Here is a 23,047-nt window from a genome sequence, read left to right as displayed (position 1 = left end):
ATACATCCCCCTTTTCCTGAGTGGACATCAGCAAGTTTTTTTCTTAATTGTAAATTAACTATTTTTTTAGTCATGATTAGTTACTTGCAATGCTGAACATAGACCAGCTTTAAGTAATTATGATGATCCAAAAAAAACCCAGTGTGGTACTTATGCTACATAGTCTTTGTGAAAGGTTAAAAATGTAGTTTTAAGACATAAATATGGATTAAAATAATAGTTAAAAAGTCAAGAGATATAAAAACGGTGCATAAGTTCTGGGGATTACAGTTCAGTTCATGTTTTAACGCAAGTTAAAAAAATGGACACCACAGTAATATTTTTTGTTCAGATTCAGTTTTTATCTAATTACTCTTGAAGTTTTATCAAACTGGATTCCCTAAAGATGCCACAATGCTCTCAGGAAGAAGCCTTATAGGGAAGCCTGCAGAATAAATCCTGTAGTTGACGCTTTAAACAAAGTATGATCCGTGCCTCTTTATTTTATTACCCAGGTGGAGTAATTGTCCTCAAAATGACTCCTATGTAAAACAGTAACAATGATAAGATTGTTGTAAACATGTTAAAGTAAAGCATAACTTTGGAAACTGATTAGAAGTAATCAAAGTTGGTAGCTACCCTTGTTGGTAGCAGGTAAAGTGAGCTTCAAGTACAGTAGCTTTGCTAATGATGCACAAATGGTATTTGTTTTTTTTTTTTTTTTTTTTTTTTTCTTTTTTAAATGACATCAGAAACAGCAGCATGCGACATCACGTGAGAGCGGAGCTTCAGTTCATCCTTTGTCATCTTTTTTTTTTTTTTTTTTTTTTTTTAATAGGACAGGGGGAATGAATGAAAGAGGGGGAGAGAAAGAAAGAAAACCAAAGGGGAGAAGAGACGGTGAGAAGGGGGGGGGGGAAGAGAGAAAAAAAAAAACAAACAACAAAAAAAACTCCTGGGTCACCTGTATGGAGAAAACAAACAAAAAAACAAACAGAGGAGACAGCAAACAACAAAGAGCAACATAATAATAGAAAAAAAAAGCACCATCACAATAAACTAGCTAGTCATAGATATCAATAGTTACTAAATAATAGACGATATTGTTCAGCACGCAAGATAGACAGCGCACAGTGTGCTTTGAGGCAGGAGCCAAGAAAGCTTTAGTCCGCGTCTGTGAATACCCATGTGTACACCTGTGTGCATACCTGTGTGGATCAGCATGCTTGCATTCCAAAGGTTTCTCCATGTAATGATCTGCTAGGGAGTGTGGGGAGCCACAGCCCCGTCCTTTATGGTATCAAGCGGGTATGGAGGAGATCAAAACTCCAGACATCCAGAGGCCCCCAGAACACAAGAGACCAAGGAAGACCCACAGAGGGGCAGCCGCGCCACTGTCCCAGTAAGAGCTAAGGAGAGTCCCAGATGAGGGCTCATTCAGCAGCCGCGGAGCAGAAGCCAGGGGGAGTTGCAGTGACGCGCCCGTGGGCTCCGCCGGCAGCCAGCTGTGCCTGAGTGACCGAGCCCCAGGCTGAGAGGCCGGGGGCACCTCACCTCCGAAATGGCCCGAGCGAGCCCCAATAAGCGGCCGCCAAGGAGTGAGCCGGTGTGTACCCGGACGCCCACCCCCAGACACAAAGAACCACCAACGCACCGACACCTGAGGGAGTCCGCCACCGGCAGGAGAAGTGGTGGTGGGTGGAGATAGGCCTCCAAACCTTGGAAGGCCCGAGATGTCCCCAGAGAGGTGGCGTCTGATACCCAACCTGACATATAGACACAGACATACAGGCACACACAGACACAAACATCCATTCCCACCCTCATGCTCTCATATGCACTTCACACTCAACCGACGTGGAGACAAATATAAAGAGACACTGTATACGCGATCACACTCCCCAAGCGTACTCTACAAACCGGGTCTAGGTACCCCTGCCCCTGGAGGGGGGAACTGCACCCAGACCCAGGTGGTGTTACCCTTTTCCCTGCGGTGGTATTTGTAACAGTGAGGTTAATCAGGCTCATATATCTTTTCAATTTATGTTTTTTATGTGTGTTTTGAGGTGAGACGCAATTAAAATTACCAATGTACACATTGTTTAATAATGGCTTTATATGAACAGTTATTTACAAGTTACTTGATATGAGTTCGAGTTTATTGTATTCAGTGATAAAAGTGATATGTTTAAAGTAACCTGAGCAAATACTGGTTTACCATAATCAGTGTGAGCAAATGTTCAGATTAGAGTGATTACTTTAGTTCTCATGTAATCTAATAAGAACTACTTTTGTCTTATTAACAAACAATAATAAATATTCAAAACAGAATGAACTGTTCATTTGTTTCTATTTTTAATATTGCAGTTTTTAAAATTTAACTCCATACAACATTTGTCAAAAACAAACAAACAACTAAAACATTTTCTTGTTTATGTTTAAGTTTAACTTTTTAAAGAAAACATTTTCTTAAATGCAAAAATATATAAATAATCTCAAGTCAAAGGCCAAAGTCAAGTAAAAATACAGTGGGGCAAAAAAGTATTTAGTCAGCCACCGATTGTGCAAGTTCCCCCACTTAAAATGATGACAGAGGTCAGTAATTTGCACCAGAGGTACACTTCAACTGTGAGAGACAGAATGTGAAAAAAAATCCATGAATTCACATGGTAGGATTTGTAAAGAATTTATTCGTAAATCAGGGTGGAAAATAAGTATTTGGTCACCTCAAACATGGAAAATCTCTGGCTCTCACAGACCTGTAACGTCTTCTGTAAGACGCTTTTCTGTCCCCCACTCGTTACCTGTATGAATGGCACCTGTTTGAACTCATCATCTGTATAAAAGACACCTGTCCACAGCCTCAAACAGTCAGACTCCAAACTCCGCCATGGCCAAGACCAAAGAGCTTTCGAAGGACACCAGGAAAAGTATTGTAGACCTGCACCAGACTGGGAAGAGTGAATCTACAATAGGCAAGCAGCTTGGTGTGAAAAAATCAACTGTGGGAGCAATCATCAGAAAATGGAAGACATACAAGACCACTGATAATCTCCCTCGATCTGGGGCTCCACGCAAGATCTCATCCCGTGGGGTCAAAATGATCATGAGAACGGTGAGCAAAGATCCCAGAACCACACGGGGGGACCTGGTGAATGACCTGCAGAGAGCTGGGACCAAAGTAACAAAGGTCACCATCAGTAACACACTACGGCAGGGAATCAAATCCCGCAGTGCCAGACGTGTTCCGCTGCTGAAGCCAGTGCATGTCCAGGCCCGTCTGAAGTTTGCCAGAGAGCACATGGATGATACAGCAGAGGATTGGGAGAATGTCATGTGGTCAGATGAAACCAAAGTAGAACTTTTTGGTATAAACTCAACTCGTCGTGTTTGGAGGACGAAGAATACTGAGTTGCATCCCAAGAACACCATACCTACTGTGAAGCATGGGGGTGGAAACATCATGCTATGGGGCTGTTTTTCTGCCAAGGGGACAGGACGACTGATCCGTGTTAAGGACAGAATGAATGGGGCCATGTATCGTGAGATTTTGAGCCAAAACCTCCTTCCATCAGTGAGAACTTTGAAGATGAAACGAGGCTGGGTCTTCCAACATGACAATGATCCAAAACACACCGCCCGGGCAACAAAGGAGTGGCTCCGTAAGAAGCATTTGAAAGTCCTGGAGTGGCCTAGCCAGTCTCCAGACCTCAACCCCATAGAAAATCTGTGGCGGGAGTTGAAAGTCCGTGTTGCTCGGCGACAGCCCCAAAACATCACTGCTCTCGAGAAGATCTGCATGGAGGAATGGGCCAAAGTGCCAGCTACTGTGTGTGCAAACCTGGTAAAGACCTATAGTAAACGTTTGACCTCTGTTATTGCCAACAAAGGTTATGTTACAAAGTATTGAGTTGTATTTTTGTTATTGACCAAATACTTATTTTCCACCCTGATTTACGAATAAATTCTTTACAAATCCTACCATGTGAATTCATGGATTTTTTTTTTCACATTCTGTCTCTCACAGTTGAAGTGTACCTCTGGTGCAAATTACTGACCTCTGTCATCATTTTAGGTGGGGGAACTTGCACAATCGGTGGCTGACTAAATACTTTTTTGCCCCACTATAAACACAATCACCCCAACAAACAAGGAAATACTTTTTAGAAATTAGAATAAAACTTCCTGTTCCTGCTTGCTGGACAGTCCACAGTGAGGTGCTTTGTGTCTTTTTTCCATGAACAAGTCATAAGCCATACATACACTGTGTCTTTGTGTCAGAGGGAAATTTGTATCTTAATATTGAAATGCTGAGTACAAAGAGAGAATGTGTTAGTACAGATGGTTATTTACTGCACAGCTGTCTGCATGAACACCAGAGAAGAACCAGATGTAAGTTTCAAACCTGCAGGCTCATTTCATGTTTGTGTACAGAGGTGCTGTGTGGACCACATTTGAACTGTTGCTTTTTTCTTCTTGGACAATTTTAAACAGATGATCATTTATTAAGAACAATCATATATTTCTTACAGCAGTGTGTGACAAACTAGATATCTGTGTTTAATATAAAGTGCTGCGTGTCCATCAAACACTGAAGAGCTGCTGGATTCATTGTTTCCTCCAAATGACAGAAAAGTCATTTTCATGTGACAGAGCGACGATGCAGTGGAGTCTGTTTCTGCTTCTGCTGATGGGTGAGTGATCATTTTACCAGGGCTCCTGATTGTTTCCACCTGAAATCCTTTAGTTTGATCAGGACTCATTAAACAAATGAACTCTTACTGAGACAATCAAGGATTGACCTGTAAACTGGACAGTTTGATGGGAACATGAGTTTCCTGCTTGTATCAGCAGATATTCAACAGTATTTCTTCTGTTTCAGGTCAGTGTGTCTTCATCACATGTCACCTGTATGAGTACCACTTTATTAAAGAAGAGATGAGCTGGGATGAAGCACGGGCATACTGCAGAGAGAAGTACACAGACCTGGCCAAAGTGTTTGACCTGACAGACATGAGAAGACTTCAAGACTCTGCACAGAATCAAACAGAAGCCTGGATTGGACTGTACAGCAAGCCAGGAGACAACAGGACGTGGCACTGGTCTCTGCCGGGGGAGGAATACACTGAAAATAAGACCTGTTGGGGAGATAAAGAGCCAAATGACAAAGCATACCCTGAGAACTGTGTGAAGACAGTAGACAAGTGGGCAGATGTTCAATGTACTCGCACATTGCAGTTCATCTGCTATGATGGTGAGAATATGTGGACAGTAATATGATAATACAATATTTAATAATGTTATAATGTAGTTTATAATCCGAGTTATATCACATGTTCCTGAAAGAGGCAGTTTTAAGAATGAGACAAATTAGCTGATAAAGATGTTCAGAGACAGCTGGAGGTGGTCAGATGGGAGTAATTTCTCTTTCAGATACTGGGACATGGACTCATTTAATGATGGACTAAACAACAGGACATGTGCTACGACTCTGTTAGAGAGATCAGGAAGATGGAGCTCTGCTGGATGTGACCACAGAAAGCCTTTCTTCTGCTATGATGGTGAGTTTACACAGATTTATCTTAGCTGTTTGTCCAACAGATGAACTGCTGGAGTCTCTGAGAGGATTTAGGTCAGTGTGTTTCTTCAGCCACTTATTTCTGCAGGTGAAGATGTTTAGCTGATGGTTGGAACAGAGATTTCTCTGTAGAGCGACTGATTCATCTGAAGAATCACTGAAATGTTTTTTCTTTTGTTCTTTGTCTAAATCTGGACCTACCATACCGTATCATAGTCCTGGGTCTTTGTCCGGGTTTTGTGTTTATTATGGTTTTATGACTTGTTCTTTTGGATTTCGGGGATTTGCATATTCTAGCTTTGTATAAGTTCTTTAAATTGCTTTTGAGATTCCAGTATTTACATTTTTAGTACTATATTTCTTGTTTTTCATGTTTGTTCCCACCATTTCCAGTCGGTCCAATAACCTACCCAATGATTCTTTCAGTCCCTTTCTGTTCTCTTTGTGTTCTGTCTCTGTGGCTGTTTACGCTTTTAGTCCCATCCCTGTGTTTTCTGCCTGTGCTGACTTCAGTTTTGCTTCCTTTATCCACGGGGCCTGCCATCTTGCTTTGTATATCTGTTTTACCTTGGATCTTTCAAGTTTCCTAGTTTTTCCTTTGTTTGTTTAGTATTTTGTTTGACATATTTTGTTCCAACAAATAAAGCTGTTTCTTTCGAAGCTGCCACAGAGTGCACAATGGCATTCAGCTTTAACTCATTTTCATGTTTTCTGTGATTTTATGGCAGATAAGCTGATTCTGATCAGGGAAAACCAAACCTGGGAGGAAGCCTTGAATTACTGCAGACAGAAACACAATGACCTGGTTACAATCAGCAACCCTGAGGAGCAGCGATGGGTCCAGGAAAGAGCCAAAAACGCCTCGACTCCTTTCGTGTGGCTGGGACTGCAGTACAGCTGTGCTGCACGTTTGTGGCTTTGGGTCACTGATTATGTAGTGTGCTATGAGAGGTGGGCTTCAGGGGGAAGGACTGAAGCCTGTGGCATGTCTGCAGCCATGACCACAGGAGGGCAGCACGAGTGGGTCAGTCAGAGGAGAAATGAGACATTTAATTTTATTTGTATAAAACACTAAAGTTTAAACCTAAAGTCACTTCTTAGCTGCACATGTAGATGTTCTGGGGTGAACTCTGTGTTTCTGCTCAGTGTTTACAGTCTCTGGATTTGAAAATGACCAACAGATTTTTACCTGCAGCTTAGACATTTGCAGAGAGCAGTCTGTGTTTCATGTCCTCTCCTTTACCAGAGTCAGGAGCATCTTGGTTTCTTCCTTCATTGTTGCTGGATTGGTTCATTATTAAACTGTAGCAGGATGTTTGTTGTATTTAGTTCAGATAAGGTGAAGGTTTTAATGTTTCTGCTTCATGTGCTGTAAATCTTTGTATCACACCATTGTATCCTCAGCTTGAATTACAAAGCCTGTCACTAAAAGCAGGTAAAACCATGTTTGTGTCATGACTCCATATGAGCTCTATGATCTGATCATGTGTTCATGAAGACAAATAAACCTTCATTTAACCAAGTCTGTCACTGTTACAGCTTTCACATTAGCTAATACAAACAGCGCCTCTTAATGATAAGACCAGTTAAGAGCAAAGTCAACATGATGCATTTTTACAGCTGGTTCCAAGCCAGTAAAAACAAATGTGCATCCAACACATGCAATACCACAACTACCTGGATTTACAGGTACACACTACATACATCATAGTATGTTATATTAACTGCAGCTAATGCTTTCCATGTGGCATTACATAGTTAATGTAATGATGAAATGTATCTTCTGTGTTGAGCACAGGGGGCGTGTCCAAATGAAGCCTGTGTTGAGGCCCAAAGAGACCCATAGACCAAAGACAAATGAGGCCTTGTTTCTTTGAAATGATGTCACCTGTATGTGGGCTCCTGGGCTAAAACAAAAGTGAGCAGCTACTCAGTGGATGTGGAGCAGAAACGTCTCCAGCTTCTCATAGACAGTTTGTAAAACATGAACATCCACAAAGACTGTTGAGGAGTTTATCAGAAATACTCAACAACAAGAACAGTGGTCGATGCATGATATTGTGGAAAATTTAAAGCAATTGTTGAACATGAATTGTTTTAGGCATTATGATTTTATACTGCCTAATATGCATGCATGAAATATACATTTTTTCATATCCTGAACACAATGATAATGAGCATGGTTTATGTGCATGGTGGGTGTTAAAGCAAACTTTTTTTTCTCGCTCTGTGTCTCTCTTTCTCTGTAATTCTTATTACTGGGTCCAGCAATCAGAATCAGTGTATTGAAGGCTGGTTAGCCTCTCTGAGACAACATCATGCTCAGCACTGGAAAAATCGTCTCCAGGAACTAAAAGACAATGACTGCTTTTCTGGATGTTTTTTGGACAAGCAGCTCATATTGTTTACGTGTCTGAATGGCATTGGGTTATGTGACCATGCTTATATTCTTTTAATCAGTCATTGTGTGTGTGCATGTGTGTTGATTTTGGCATCACTGTTTGTTGAATAGGCATGAAGCCAAATCAAAACTCTCAAAAAGCCATCAATGGCTCCATTTATACAGATTCCAAAAGGCTTCAGTTTGTTATAGGAGTCAACATGCTGCATGGAATTTGGTCCAGGACTTACATACGTGTGTTGCATTAGGTGATTTTTGCTTCGTTGCTGAAGCTCGTAAGGGTCAAAATATTTCAGAAAATTTTGGATGAGATTATGGTCGTGACAGACGGCGAGCCAACCACTTTGCGGAAATTCACCACAAAAAAGATACACACATCAGTCTGCAGCACTGACAATCATCTGCACTTCTTTACATTCCTCTGTTAGTCACTGCTGGATGAAGCTTTCCTCTCCTCTCCACCTCACAGTAACATGGCCCAGTCAGAGTGTCTCTGCACTGCTGCTTCAACCTCAATAGATCACCAGGACACAGCTCCTCCTCTCTCAGCACACACACCATCCTGTTTACCATGACCTCCACCTGCAGAGAGAAGAAGGAAGAGCAGAGGATATAAACAAGTGTTTAAGTTCATGAAAAGGTTTTTCACTCCTAGTCTTAGTTTGGACTTTCATTCATTAGAATAACCTCGGTCTGTCCACTCTGAGCTCTTTAGGAAACCCCCAAACAATCCCAACAATCCAGATGTAATGGTTCCTGCTATTCACTGAAGGAATTCCGTCCAAACAACTGGTCTAACTAAATTCTTCCTCACCTACACATTGTGTTCGTCACTGCTTTAAACTTGGAAATGAATGCAGTCATTGGTCTGCATGCTGCTTTTTTCAGAGAGCTGATTGGCTGTTGACAGTGTTTGATCAGAGCATGTGAGCCGTTACTATAAAGTGACCATAGAGGTAGGAAGGTCAGGCAGAAACAGGAAGTGTTTGTGTCCAATCCTGAAGCTTGTCACCATTTTCCTCTCACAGCTTCACTGAGAAGCTGCAGCTTTACAGGAAACACTGGATCTTTGTTTCATGCTGACTGTTTAGTACAATACTGCAGAAGCACCACAAACTCAATCCAACACTCTACTGACCACAGCACCTCCAGTCTGCAGTCTGGACTCTCCTTAAGCTCACACAGCTGCTTCACATCTGGTTCCTGCAGGTTGTAGTTTCCACTCATGTCCAGCTCTCTCAGATGGGAAGAGTTGGACTTCAGCGCTGCTACCAGGTAACCACAGCCGATCTCTGACAAACCACAGTCCTTCAATCTGTATAAAGAATGAAAGATGTACGCTTATTAGACAAAGTGCGTTCTTGGAATGATTCAATGTTTCATAATCTGTTTAGAGCTGAAGAACGTTCAGAATGTAGAAGCTTAGAAAATGGAAATTGCAAACAGCTGAAGCCAACAGGAAGCAGCTTCAAATAAATCATGAGAAAAAACTCGTAATTTTTCACATTTAAGTTGTGCATTTATCATAAAAAGACTTAAAAACAAGTAGTGTTTTTTATTCAAGGAATCACATGGCTTCGCTTTTAAAAGTTGTAAAGTTGGCTGAGAGTCCTCCGGAAGCACATCATGGCAGACAGGGAGAGGCTTTACAGAGTAGTCAAGACACCACAGAAGACCATTGGCTGTTCCCTTTCCTCCCTGTTGGACATCTATTCCTCCCACTTCCTCAGCAGAGCTACAAACATCATCTAGGAAAGCTCCCAACCTGGTTCTGACCTGTTCAACCTGGCTACAGATGCATGAGCACATAGACAGATTCAAAAATAGTTTCTTCCCAAAAGCCACAACCACTCTGAACTCTCACATGCACTCCATTAACAGACTACACAACACCACCACCACGGTGCAATACCTAATTTTATTCTATTATTTATTCTATTCTAAATTGTTGTGTGCCATGACTTTTGACCTGCTTAAGAAAGTAAACTGCGGAATATTCATTGTTGTGTCTGATACTTAGAACTGTGAGGAAGAACAGTACCCAGTTAACCCTTTAAGACCTACCATAGAACCAAGTCCGCCAGAGCTTACTTTATATTTTTACATGCTGTAGTGCCATTTTTGGGAGCATTTCAAGTTGCTATACATCAATACAACTGTTATAGCCCATATTTTAATAATATGTATGCATTAAGTCCATAGTAACTACATTAATTGCAAAAAAGTGCAATAAACTACAAAATAATTGAAAATCGTTTTTGGTTTTTTTTTACATATATTTCTACTTGGAGAAATTTAAGAGGCTTATCCCTCAAAACTTTAAATACAAAAAAGTTGCAAAAAATAGTTTACAACAACAGGAAATTTTTTTTTGAGTGTCTTCATAGTTTTATTTTTAAGATACACCATTTTTATATACTGCAGGAAAAACGAAAAACAATCCTATGATGCTAATTTGCAAAGAAAACAGCAAATAAACTATTTCCAGCAGTGCAATTCGAGTTCTAAGCATCCCAGATACTATTCAGAAAAGCATAAAGTCAAACATGACTTCTAAAAACACCAGTATATGCTCTTGAGGCCTACAAGTAAAAAACTACATTTTCCGCGAAAATGACGTCACTTCCGGTTTTGGGCAGGAAATGGTGGACATGCGATCGTTCGCGCTTGTTTTTGTTCCTGCAAACACTTTATATGCAATTTTTGCAAAGCTTTATGTGGAAGGAAACCGTGACTTAGGACAAGCTGATGGCATAAGATGTAAGTACAACTCCTCCGGTTTCATATGCAAAAAAAAATGATTGCGCTAGCTTGTGCGGTTGCAGTGCTACTGGGATTTAAAAATAGTTACACAAAAAAGAGCGTGCCCACTCGGTAGCCCAGTTGGGACCTTGTAGAGGTCCGCGGGCCATACATTGAGTATCACTGCTTGGAATGTGAACATGCTTCTGCTACAGTCAATGGACTAACCCAAAGAAGTAGAAAGCAGAAAAGAAGATCCTCATTGTGAATCAATATAATGTCAGCCTTATGTCTGCAGTCAGCAAAACTTTTATGTCATATTCATCTCAGAACAACTAAAACATGGTGACTGACCTCAGAGTTCCAAGTCCACATTCTAGACTCTCCAGAAAACCACACAGCTTCTTCACTCCTGAATCCTGCATGCTGTTGTTACTCAGGTCCAGCTCTCTCAGATAGGAGGGGTTGGACTTCAGCGATGCTGCCAGATAATCACAGCTGATCTCTGACAAACCACAGCGCCACAATCTGTATAAAGAATTAAAGATACCCATTTATTAGACAAGTGTGCTTGAAATCGTTCAATGTTTCATAATCTGTTCAGAGCTGAGAAGGTTCAGAATGTAGAAGTTTAGAAAATGGAAACTCCAAAGAGCTGAAGCCAACATGAAGCCGGTTCAAACGGGAAACTGCAGAATTTTCAGACTAACTACATGCCCTGATGCAGCGAGTTTTATTTTGGAGATCTTAATCTCTGTTCTGTGACTAAGTCCTTGAATCATTTCTTCCAGTTTGTTCAACATGACAAACTAAGTATTGGATGTGTTGTGGCTCCGTTAGTGGAGCTTTTAAATGTGATGGCCCCTCTGGATCTATCAGATCACAGTACTGAAGAGAGCTCAAACTGAGCACACGGGAAAAATGAGGATTACTTTGAAAACAGGAACAATTTTCCCCAATGACTAGTAAAGCACTCAAACATGTTCTCAGTCAGAAGAAGCTTTCTTGTTATGAGGGAGATAAGAAAAAGACTGAGACATATAAACTTGTTCGAAGAGAGATAAAGTAAGCAGAGGAGGAGCTTATTAAAGGACACTCGAGGCTGGTTTGGAAAGGAGTGAAGTCCATGATGGGGATGCAGAACAAGGACAAAAGATGAATGTGATGGTGGCAGATGTGTGGTGAGTGTGAGAGGGGAACCAGACGCTGGCTTGGATGTGAGCGAGCTTTATTTACACTCTGGTGGCACAAACAGAAATACAGCAAGTAAAACAAAACCTAAAGGTGACCTAAACTCGGAATGACTAACAAAGCGAACCTGAACGGAAGACTCCGGTAGAAAGTGCAGGGAAGAAACACAGACGGACTAGTGACAAACATGAGAGAACACACACTAAAAATACACTGATGGGAACGAGGAAATGACACACAGGAGGGAGGCACAGCTGATTCTGATTGACAAGACGAGACAGAGGAAATGCAAACTGAACACCTTGACATAAGACACAGACTTTCACAATAAAACAGGAAACTCAAAACATACGTGAAGACGCAATCTCAGAGATGCTGACTTTACACAGAGACCTGACTACACTAGAAAGGATACACAGGCAAGGAAGACACAGAACAGAGGGAGCACAGAATTTACACTCAGAAACCAAATAACAAAACCTAAAAATCTGAACTCAGGAAGTACCACAAAACTAGGGAGCTAGAAAAACTAGGAAAGAAACCAAAACACAATAGTCACAATCCATGATGAAATCAAAAGTAAAAGTACAAAAAACAAAAACACTGGGTCACCGACCCAGGACCATAACACCTAGGAATTTCAAAGAAAGAAAAAAGAAGGCTGTAGGTTGGGAAAATGATCTCTGTCCACTTTTGTCCACTCATTCATTCATATAAGCTATCTAATGCAGCTTTGTTCTTCATAGTTTGGTTTATGAAAGTCATTCTAACCCTGAATATCAGAGTGTTACTCCTTTCCTTTACCCATGATTCATGCTGGCAGTGTTGGAGATTTGGATGTCGGACTGTGTTTTGTATGATGTGTGTATGTTTTATGTTGGACTGCTGTTTGTAAAGCAAATGGCCATTTGGTTTTTATTTCAGTGTCAGTGCCATTCCACCAAATATTAAGGTGGAATGGAGAGTAGTAGAGTTTTACAGCTAATTATCCAGTGGAAAAATTTTCTTCTTCTTTTAAGGGTTGTAATGTGAACATTTTTCTGCTACAGTCAATGGACTAAACCAGAGAAGTCTTTACCATGAAGATCCTCAGTGTGAATCAGTATAATATCAGCCTTATGTCTGCAGTTCAGTGTCAGCACAACTTTCACATCATATTCATCTTACCACAACTAAAACATGGAGACTGACCTCAGAGTTTCAAGTCCACATCCTGGACTCTCCAGAAAACTACAAAGCTGTTCCACTCCTGAATCTTGCAGGCTGTTGTTACTCAGGTCCAGCTCTCTCAGATGGGAGGGGTTGGACTTCAGTGCTGCTGCCAGATAATCACAGCTGATATTTGACAAACCACAACTCCCCAATCTGTATAAAGAATGAAGGCTGTAAGTTAATTAGAAAAAGTGATTGGAATCATTCAGTGTTTCATAATTCAGTTTATTCAATCGTATTTATTAAGTGCCACATCACAAAAACAGTCAGCTTAAAACACTTTATATTGTAAGGTAGACCCTAAAATAATACATAAACAGAAAAACAGTCGTATGACTATTCTTATTGTACTATTCTTAGTTAGTGTATTGTCTGTCTTGTCTTAATGTTGGTTTAAAATGGAGCACTGTAACAAAAAATAATTTCCCCCAGGGATCAATAAAGTATTCTGATTCTGATTCTGATTCTGATGACCCCCTATGAACAAGTACTTTGATGCCAGCAAGAAGGAAAAACTCCCTTTTAACAGCTAGAAATCTCCAGCAGAACCAGGCTCAGGGAGGGGCGGCCATCTACCGTGACCAGCTGGTGTAAAAGAAGGAAGACAGGACAAAATACATGTGGTTGAAGAGAGCCACAGAAATAATAACAAGTGTGATTCCCTGCAGAGAGGTCTATTAACAAATTGTGAGAGAGAAAGGTGACTGAAGACGAAACAGCGCATCATGGGAATCTCCCAGCAGCCCACACCTAGTGCAGCATAACTAAGGGAAGATTAAGGGTCACCTAATCCAACCCTAATTTAAATGCTTTTGCAAAATGCCTAATCTTAAAAGTAGATATAATGTCCGTCTCCTGTATCAAACTGGAAGCTGATTCAATAGATGAGAGCTCTGAAAACTGGAGGCTCTGCCTCCCATTCTACTTTTACTCTAGGAAAAATAAGTAATAATAAGTGATTTGTTTATGCTATGATTCAGCACAGGAGGGAGGGGGTGAGTAGCTAAAATGTGCTGTGAGCATGTTAGCAGAGAAAGCAGCTATTGTCTTGATGTGTGCACAGGGTTTTTTCTTCCAGTTCAGGGCAGAAATGTTTTTGTTAAAAAACTGGCTGTTGGTATTTTCCCCACAATTTTAATTATAAGGTAGATATATTTCTACTAATGGAATTAGTTTGCTAACAGCAACAGGGATGAGTCAGTGAGTCAGTTGGGCTTGTCAATCATGATTCATGAGTCAGTAAAGTGATTCTCGAGCAGTGAACGATTCGTTCATGATTTGTGCATCACTATGTCACTCTGAGACAGGATATTTTGAATTTCAGAGATATTGTGCAAATGGAAGAAAGCAGTCTTACATATGTGTTTAATATGTGCATTGAAGGACATATCCTGTATAAAGATGAATCCAAGGTTCCTCACAATGTTACTAGAACACTTAGAACACAGCCCTGAGGCACTCCAGTGCTGAGTGAGATGGAGACTTGTTTTCCTACCTTCACTGATTGGGGTCTGTCTGTGAGGAAGTTGAGGATCCACTGACACAGTGATGAGCTGAGTCCTAGATCCGTCAACTTGGTGAAAAGCTTAGAGGGAATTATTGTGTTGAATGCTGAACTGTAGTCCACGAACAGCATCCTAACATATTTCCCTCTTCCAGTGTCCAGGTGACTCAGGGATGTGTGGAGCAGGTGAGATATGGCATCGTCTGTGGAACGATTAGTCCGGTAAGCAAACTGAAGTGAGTCGATGGTAGCAGGAAGTGAAGAAGTGATGTGAGCTCTCATCAGTCTTTCAAAACACTTCATTACAATTGAAGTCAGTGCTACTGGACGGTAGTCATTGTGGCAAGCGGGCTGTTGTTTCTTTGGAACAATAATGGACTGTTTGAAGCACGTGGGAACCACAGCTTGGGCCAGGGACAGGTTGAAGATCTCCGTGAACACCGGTGCTAGCTGGTCAGTGCAGGCTCTCAGGACCCGGCCAGGGATTGAATCAGGTCCTGCTGCCTTCCTGGTGTTCACCCTCCTGAAGGTGTTCCTCATGGCATGCTCTGTGATGATGAATGCATTTTCTTCACTGGTGTACTCCGAGCGCGTGCAGCTGTTTGTAGTTTTAATTGCTGCGGCGTCAAAGCGAGCATAAAACGTGTTCAGCTCATCAGCCAGTGAAGCGTCAGCATTCATCATTGAAGAAGCTGGTCGTTTATAGTCCGTTATTGTCCGCAGTCCTTTCCACAGGCTCCTAGAGTCACACTGACATAGCTGTGACTCTAGTTTTTCCCCGTAGCTCCGCTTTGCTGACTGCACTGCGCACGTTGTAAGACTCAGCCTTGTATAGGTCCATATTACTGGAGACGAGCCCTTCATTGTAGGCAGCGGTGCGTGATCTCAGAGCGTCGCGGATGTTTTTATCCACCCACGGCTTCTGGTTGGGAAAAGTTCTGATGATAGATCTTTCTGGTGGTTTCCCGATGAATCCCATAACCGCTTCTGTAAACATGTTGATGTCATCAGAGCTGCGCCGAAATATGTCCCAGTCTGCGTCATCCAGTGCGTCCTGCAGCGCGGACACTGATTGGTCCGTCCAGCGAGCGACCTCCCTCATGATTGGTGGTTGCTGCTTTAACCTTTGTTTGTAAGCAGGCATGAGGAAGATGGCGGCATGGTCAGATTTTCCAAATGCCGGCAGGGGCTGAGCCTTGTAACAGTTCTTGAATGGGGTGCAGTGGTCTAATGTCCTAGTGCTCCGGGTGAGGCAGTTGATGTGCTGGTGAAGGTTGTGAAATGTCCGTTTGAGATTTAATCTGTTAAAATCTCCCATAACAATGAGTGTGGCATCTTGTTGAAGTGTTTGTTGATGTGAGAACCTCATGCAGCTCACATAAGGAAGTGTCTGAGTCCGCGTGAGGCGGAATGTAAACAGTGCAGGCAATGACCGCAGTGAATTCCCGAGGGAGATAGAAAGGGCGACATTTAACGATCAAAAGTTCCAGATTGGCGAGCAAGAGCATGTGTGTGGGGAGATGTTTGTGCTGTCGCACCATCTGTTGTTCACCATCAAACACACTCCACCACCTCTTTTCTTCCCCAACTCCATTGTCCTGTCCATGTGGTAAACCGAAAAGAACCCCGCCGGCTGCACGGCGTGGTCTGGTATTGCTGGGTTCAGCCAAGTCTCGGTGAAGCAGAGGAGGTTGCAGTCCCGAATGTCTCTCTGGAACTTAATTCTGGCTCTGAGGTCATCAAGCTTGTTCTCGATGGATTGAACATTGGCTAGCAGGATACTGGGCATGGGTGCGCGGTGTGCGCGAGCCCGTAGCCTGTTCCTGATGCCAGCTCGTTTCCCTCGAGGCCGTCACTTAGGGTTGCGTCCTTTGTTCTCTCTCAGGATCTCCATGGTGAAATGTTTGTGTATTGTAGACCAATAGAAACCAGGGTGTCTCTACTGTAGCGAATTTGTGTGTTTTGCATGATGCCCATGCAAAATTATGGCAGATATAGGAAAAAGTGACGAAAAAAGAAAAAAAGTGAAAAAGTTGGGGCAGAGCATCCAGTACGGCAGCCGACCTCACCTGCGCCATCTTAAAGGACTTTAATCAGCAAGATAATCCTGTTGTTTAAAGTCAACCATATTTGGATATCTAAAGTCAGAATATGATCCAGTCACATCTATATCAACACATATTAAAACATGGTTGAGTTTATGCTGCATGAGATTATTGCTGATCCTCAGAATTCCCCTGGCTCAGCTCCACACAGATTTCCAGTTTCTTTACTGTAAATGCAACATGTACAGCTGGTCCTGAGAAACATTAGCAGCATGACAGCTGAGTCTCAGCTTCTTCTCATTCTTCATCATTAATCACACTTTGTTTTCATTTATTTCCTCCTCACATTTACTTTTGAACACTATTACAGTTCAGTCACAGATTCACTCAAACACATGAAACAGCTGATAAGAATGTAGTCTGGGCACAGTGTGACTTTGAACAATCTTCACACCAACTTCGCAATCAGGGTTTTTGTTCGCTCATCTCCAGACTTCGTCTTTCCCTTCACTTTCCTTCTTGGACCTGTTTGACTCACAGCAGTATTTCCCATTGATTCAGAGACCCCAAATTTTCATGTCATCTTTAACCTGGATGTTAATTTCAGCAGTACTGAGATCAGGGCCAACCCACACTCCCTCTGTGCTGCTAATTTGGCCCTGATGGAATATATCTGAGGTATTACTGCTGTCAGTGATCTCTCTGTCCACAGTCTGTGTCACATCTGGAGACCCCTCATTACATAAGTTGATCCATAATTCAGTCTATAATATAGGAATTTAAATCATGTTTACTACTTTTTTCCTATCTTAAGGGAAGGCAAGGCAAGGTGACGCAAATTTTTTTTGTATAGCACACTTTCAGCACAAAGCAATTCAAGGTGCTTTACATGATTAAAATAAAACATAAAAGATAAAACAAAACACTATAAAAGTAAAATACAAGAAAACATTTACAAGAAAGCATTCGCAAATAGAGAGCCATAATAGGATCAGTTACTCATAAGCAAGTCTAAATAAGTAAGTTTTAATTTTAGACTTAAAAGAGTTCAGTGTCTCTGCAGCTTTGCATTCTCCTGATAGTGTATTCCAGATGTGAGGAGCATAGAAACTAAAAGCTGCATCTCCATGTTTAGTTCTGGTTCTAGGGACGGTTGATAGAGGAGATCTAGAGGACCTAACTGATCTGGATGGTTTGTACCATGATAGCAGAATCCTAATGCACTCTGGTGCTAACCCATTCAAGGATTTATAAACTAATAAAAGCACTATAAAGTCTATTCTCTGAGCTACAGGGAGCCAGTGTAGTGACTGTAAAACTAGAGTAATGTGCTCTATTTTCTTGGTTCTAGTGAGAACACGAGCAGCAGCGTTCTGAATCAGCTGCAGTTGTCTAATTGATTTTTTGGGTAAAACTGTGTTACAGTAATCAAGGCAGCTAGAGATAAATGCATGCATGAGTTTTTCTAGGTCTCCTTGTGTCATAAGTCCTTTAGTCCTAGAAATGTTCCTCAGGTGATAGAAGGCTGACTTTGTTATAACTTTTATGTGGCCCTGGAGGTTCAGGTCTGAGTCCATTATTACACCTAAATTTCTGGCCTGGTCGGTAGTTTCTAGTTGGACCAGTTTGAGCTGATTACTGATATTTAATCGATCTTTTTTGGGTCCAAAGATAAGTACTTCAGTTTTGTTATTGTTCAGTTGAAGGAAATTATGAGACATCCAGTAATTAATTTGCTCAATGCATTTATTAAGAGTTTGGATAGGTTCAACATGACCTGGTGACATTGAGATATAAAGTTAAGTATCGTCTACATAATTGTGCATAATATTATTGGTGGTTATAATCTGGCTTAACGGGAGCATGTAAATGCTAAATAAGAGGGGCCCTAGGATGGAACCCTGGGGGACCCCGCATGTGATTTCTATATTTTGTGATGAAAATTGGCTAATTGACACATAGACGTTCCTGTTCTTAAGGTAGGACTTGAACCAGTCGAGTGCTGTACCAGAGAGTCCGGCCCAGCTCTCTAGATGTTCCAGTAATACAGTATGTGGAAGGAAACTGTGACCTAGGACAAGCTGATGGCTTAAGATGCAAGTACAACTCCTCCGGTTTCATATGCAAAAAAAATGATTGCGCTAGCTTACGTGGTTGCAGTGATACCGGGATTTAAAAATAGTTACGCAAAATGGAGCGTGCCTGCTCCGACCGGCTTTAAAGGGTTAATGGGGATATGTAATTGGTGTGGTGTTATGTAAACAATTGAACATGTATTTATTAACTGCAGAAGGTATGGTAACCACCGGAGAATGATATGGGTGTGGGGGGGGAGTCACGTTTGAAAAGGTGGTTGACTGGCTAAGTAACACCAGACGGTGGCAGTAATGCATCTTCGATGGATGCAAGCTGCTGTTAAACTGGAGGAAGAAGAAGAAGCAGCACTACTGGGACTGCTGCTCAGAAATGAACATGCAGTGTCCTCCTCTTCTGCCTTGCTTTTGAACTTTGTTTGCTAAATCTGTTTGCAGTTTTGGATTTTGTTTGTTAAACTCGGTATACTGTTGAACTTGGTTTTAGTAGAGCTTTGTGATGCCGGTCTGCCCAAGTTAACCCTTAGCTTTTAATCTTGACTTTTTTTTTCCTTTTGTTAATTGTTTGCCCAATGGTCTGCTGAACAACCCTGTCGGGTTTCTGTTTAAAGTTTGCAATAAAACCTTTAACTTTACTCAATTTTCCTGTGGGTCTTGTGTATGTTACTCTCCTCCTGTCGCCTAGCAGAGGGGGTCGTAACAATTCGGTGAATAACATACCAGCTAGAGGTAGTGGACTGTGATCACACAATTACCCTGAGACATGCTGAACCATCTGCTTAAGGTTAACCTGCTGATGTTGAACAACCTTGGAATCCAATGATAACTTTATTTATTTCACAGAGCAGTGGTGGCAGCTTCCTCAACACACTGAGGTGGATAGAAGGAAACCCAACTCCCGGACAAATTTTGATTGCACATTAATTAGCTCCTTATCTCCAATTTATAATGATCAACACAAACTTCAGCAGAGACAAGTCCCAGTTTAACATTACTATTGCCCAGCATGCCATGCAGCAGTGTGAGTTTGCAAATGTGCAATGATTCCTGCTCCAATCTCTTTCACTTTCACAGATTGCTGTGTGTCGTGACCTTTGACCTGCTAAAGAAAGTCCACTGTGGATTATTCATTGTTGTGTCTGATACCTAGAACTGTGAGGAAGAATGGTACACAGTTAGTCAGGGTCCCCTCATTTTGAATTAGGAAAGCTCTGCAGGCCGGTTGGCGCCCTGTGGAGGGCCACGGCCACGCATTGAGTATAAGTGCTTGAAATGTGAACATTTTTCTGCTATAGTCAATGGACTAACTCAGAAAAGAAGAAAACCGACTTTACCATGAAGCTCCTCAGTGTAGATCAGTATAATATCAGTCTTATGTCTGCAGTTTAGTGTAAGCACAACTTTCACATAATATTCATCTCACCACAACTAAAACATGGAGACTGACCTCAGAGTTTCAAGTCCACATCCTGGACTCTCCAGAAAACCACACAGCTGCTTCACTCTTGAATCTAGCAGCTTGTTGTTCAACCTCAGGTCCAGCTCTCTCAGATGGGAGGGGTTGGACTTTAGTGCTGCTGCCAGATAATCACAGCTGATCTCTGATAGACCACAGCTCACCAATCTGTATAAATAATTAAAGTTTTAAGTTTATTAGACAAAGTCTGTGCTTGAAGTCATTCAGTGTTTCATAATCAGTCCAGAGCTGAAGAACGTTCAAAATATTATAGTTTAGAAAATGGAAACTCCAAACAACCAACAGGAAGCAGCTTGAAAATAACACAAGAGAAAATAATTTTTCATATTAAACTTGTACATTTCTAACAGGAGTATTTTAAAGACAGTGTCACTGATGATCAACTTCTCTTCACTACAAGTTTGAGTAATAGATGCATGATAGACTGGACCATGTACGCATGCTTTCCAGCAAACTTTTATTATTACAGTTGCTGCTACATACAAATGGCTGCAGCTTTGCAGCTCGCAAACGCACAGTAAAAGCAACAACAACAACACTCAGGACTCAGTATAGCCTTTAAATACTGATGTGGGGTGATTGCTTATACCGCTTAGGTATACTGGCTCATTTGACAAATTTCTGCTTGCAAAGACACTTTGAAACTCTAATCAGCATGTTTCCTGTCATACTAGAAGGGATCAAACTCTAGAGCAGGGGTCCCCAATCCCAGTCCACGAGGGCCGGTGTCCCTGCAGGTTTTAGATCTCACCCTGGGTCATCACACCTGAATCACATGATTAGTTCATTACCAGGCCTCTGGAGAATTTCAAGACATGTTGAGAAGGTAATTTATCCATTTAAATCAGCTGTGATGGATCAAGGACACCTAAAACCTGCAGGCCCTCGTGGACTGGGATTGGGGACCCCTGCTCTAGACCTTTGTTCATTTGGTCAGTGAAGGATGCTTTTCCACCTGAAGAAAGACCAGCACCTTATTCAAGGCAGGGACATTAGCACTTCCATGGGAGAGCAACACTGCACAAACAGACACAGCACAGCCACTGAAGTACAAGGACAAAGAGAAAGGCGAGGGAGAAGACTCTGGTGGTGTGGATGGACCCTTTAGGGGCTCCAAGACTGAGGAAGAAACCTCCATGCTAAGGATGCTGCAGTGATCTGGGGAACTCGGTCCATTCTGAGGCTGCATCATGACTTACAGATTTCAGCCAAATGAACATCTCGTGATCCAACAGTGCACAAGCTGTGAGCAATCAGCTGTTTAATCATATACACAGATTCTTTCATCAGCTGTAATGTGAATGTACTGATTGTCAAACATCTCCCTATCACCACTCCACTGTCAGCCTTTAAATAAACCCTGCTCAAGTCTGTGACTTCTTTTTGAAGTCGAAAGGAAAAACTGTTGTTCAGTCATTTGGAAAGACTTTAAGCACTCAAAATTCTTCACATATGTCTTCAGACATTTCCCGAACAATTATGAACTAAAGAATTCAATCAAAGATATGAAATATAAATAAAGATAAGAGCTGCAATTAGTGAAATCACCTTAGAGTTTCCAGTCGACAGTTTGGATTCTCCAGTCCAGCACACAGAAGCTTCACTGCTGAATCCTGCAGGGTGTTTCCGCTCATGTCCAGGTCTGTTAGATGGGAGGGGCTGGACAGAGATGGGGCGATAACTTCACAGTGAGTTTCTGAGAATTCCGAACTAGTCTGTCTTTGATTATAGAAAATAAAATGTGTTATTATAAAAGAAGAAAATCTGCATCATAAACACAGTATGAATGTATGAAGACAAAAAGAGTGACATCATAATCTGATGAACATCTACTCTTCGCGTCTGTGCTTCAGCTTCTTACTGTGTTTGACAAGACACAATGATTCATTCTCTCGCAGACCTGCAGACTTTTAATAACTATCTTTGTTTAGTTTTAATCTGCAGATAAGGAGGGAAGATGGCGTCACATTAAGGGTTCCATAATGTCCAGTCTGTCAGTGAGATCTGATCTAGACTATTATCCAGATTTATAAAATAAGTCTCCATGAGCACTTGTTTATCCACATTGTTCTCAGATGTAATAATTAAGTTTGCCTATGTAATATCATATCATATTTATTTGTATGGCACATTTAAAGACCAAAGTATACAAATGAGGCAGGGGAAATGTAAACGGAACACACTGACATAAGACGGAGACCTTCAAAGTAAAAATGGAAACACATACACGTAATGACACAGACTCAGAGACCTACTACACTAAGGGGATACACCAAACAGAGGGAACACAACTAAACCCTGGGAAACCCAAAACAACAGTCATAAAAAACTATCAAAAGTGAAAGTACAGAGGTAAGTGATGACGGGAAAAGTTAAGCGACCCATGTTGTAGGTGACGTCAGACGCCGGAGATTTGGCAAAAAAAAAAGAGAATGGTAGCGTAGAATTATTTAAGCTTCAGTATTGCCAAATAAACTATACATATAACTAACAACATCTTTCCTAGGGCTGTGCGATATGACCAAAATCTCATATCCCGATATAAGACATTTATCGTCCTGACAACGATATAAATCATAAAAATGTAACATTTTCTGTAAATTCTGTGTATCTCGGGTAACTCACCTTGCGTGAAGTGTTTCCAGCTGAGTGTCCTTTACCTGGAGTCGAGTGTTTTCTCCGATGCATGAAACTATACATTTTTAGACATAAGTTGTAACGGCCACCATTTTCTTTCAAAGTTTGAGTCTAAGGTTTATTTTTTAGCACCTGACGGCTCTTTTTTGCTTCTCATCCATAAACACTGCATACTCTTTCCCGTGATT

General features: G+C 41.5%; 2 protein-coding genes across 2 annotated transcripts; one reads left to right on the top strand and one right to left on the bottom strand.

The window, feature by feature from the left end:
• Positions 1–4,419: 4,419 nt before the first annotated feature.
• Positions 4,420–7,079, top strand: LOC146712608 (macrophage mannose receptor 1-like). Its single transcript, XM_085436727.1, has 4 exons — positions 4,420–4,673; positions 4,862–5,250; positions 5,363–5,540; positions 6,286–7,079. The coding sequence occupies exons 1-4, from the start codon at positions 4,604–4,606 to the stop codon at positions 6,630–6,632; spliced, it is 984 nt and encodes a 327-aa protein (XP_085292853.1). The 5' UTR covers positions 4,420–4,603; the 3' UTR covers positions 6,633–7,079.
• Positions 7,080–7,599: 520 nt separating this feature from the next.
• On the bottom strand, positions 7,600–22,134 carry LOC146712607 (ribonuclease inhibitor-like). The gene is made up of 6 exons (XM_085452187.1): positions 21,771–22,134; positions 20,193–20,369; positions 13,083–13,256; positions 11,055–11,228; positions 9,105–9,273; positions 7,600–8,540 (listed from the first exon to the last, which is right to left on the bottom strand). Exons 1-6 carry the CDS (start codon positions 21,854–21,856, stop codon positions 8,370–8,372), a joined length of 951 nt encoding a protein of 316 aa, XP_085308313.1. The 5' UTR covers positions 21,857–22,134; the 3' UTR covers positions 7,600–8,369.
• Between the last annotated feature and the right edge of the window lie 913 nt (positions 22,135–23,047).

Source organism: Copadichromis virginalis, linkage group LG3 (assembly GCF_057382275.1).
Source record: "Copadichromis virginalis isolate Kocher_CV1m ecotype Utaka linkage group LG3, C_Virginalis_male_GT1.1, whole genome shotgun sequence".
NCBI lineage: Eukaryota > Metazoa > Chordata > Actinopteri > Cichliformes > Cichlidae > Copadichromis > Copadichromis virginalis.
This window is presented reverse-complemented; position numbering and strand designations above follow the sequence as displayed.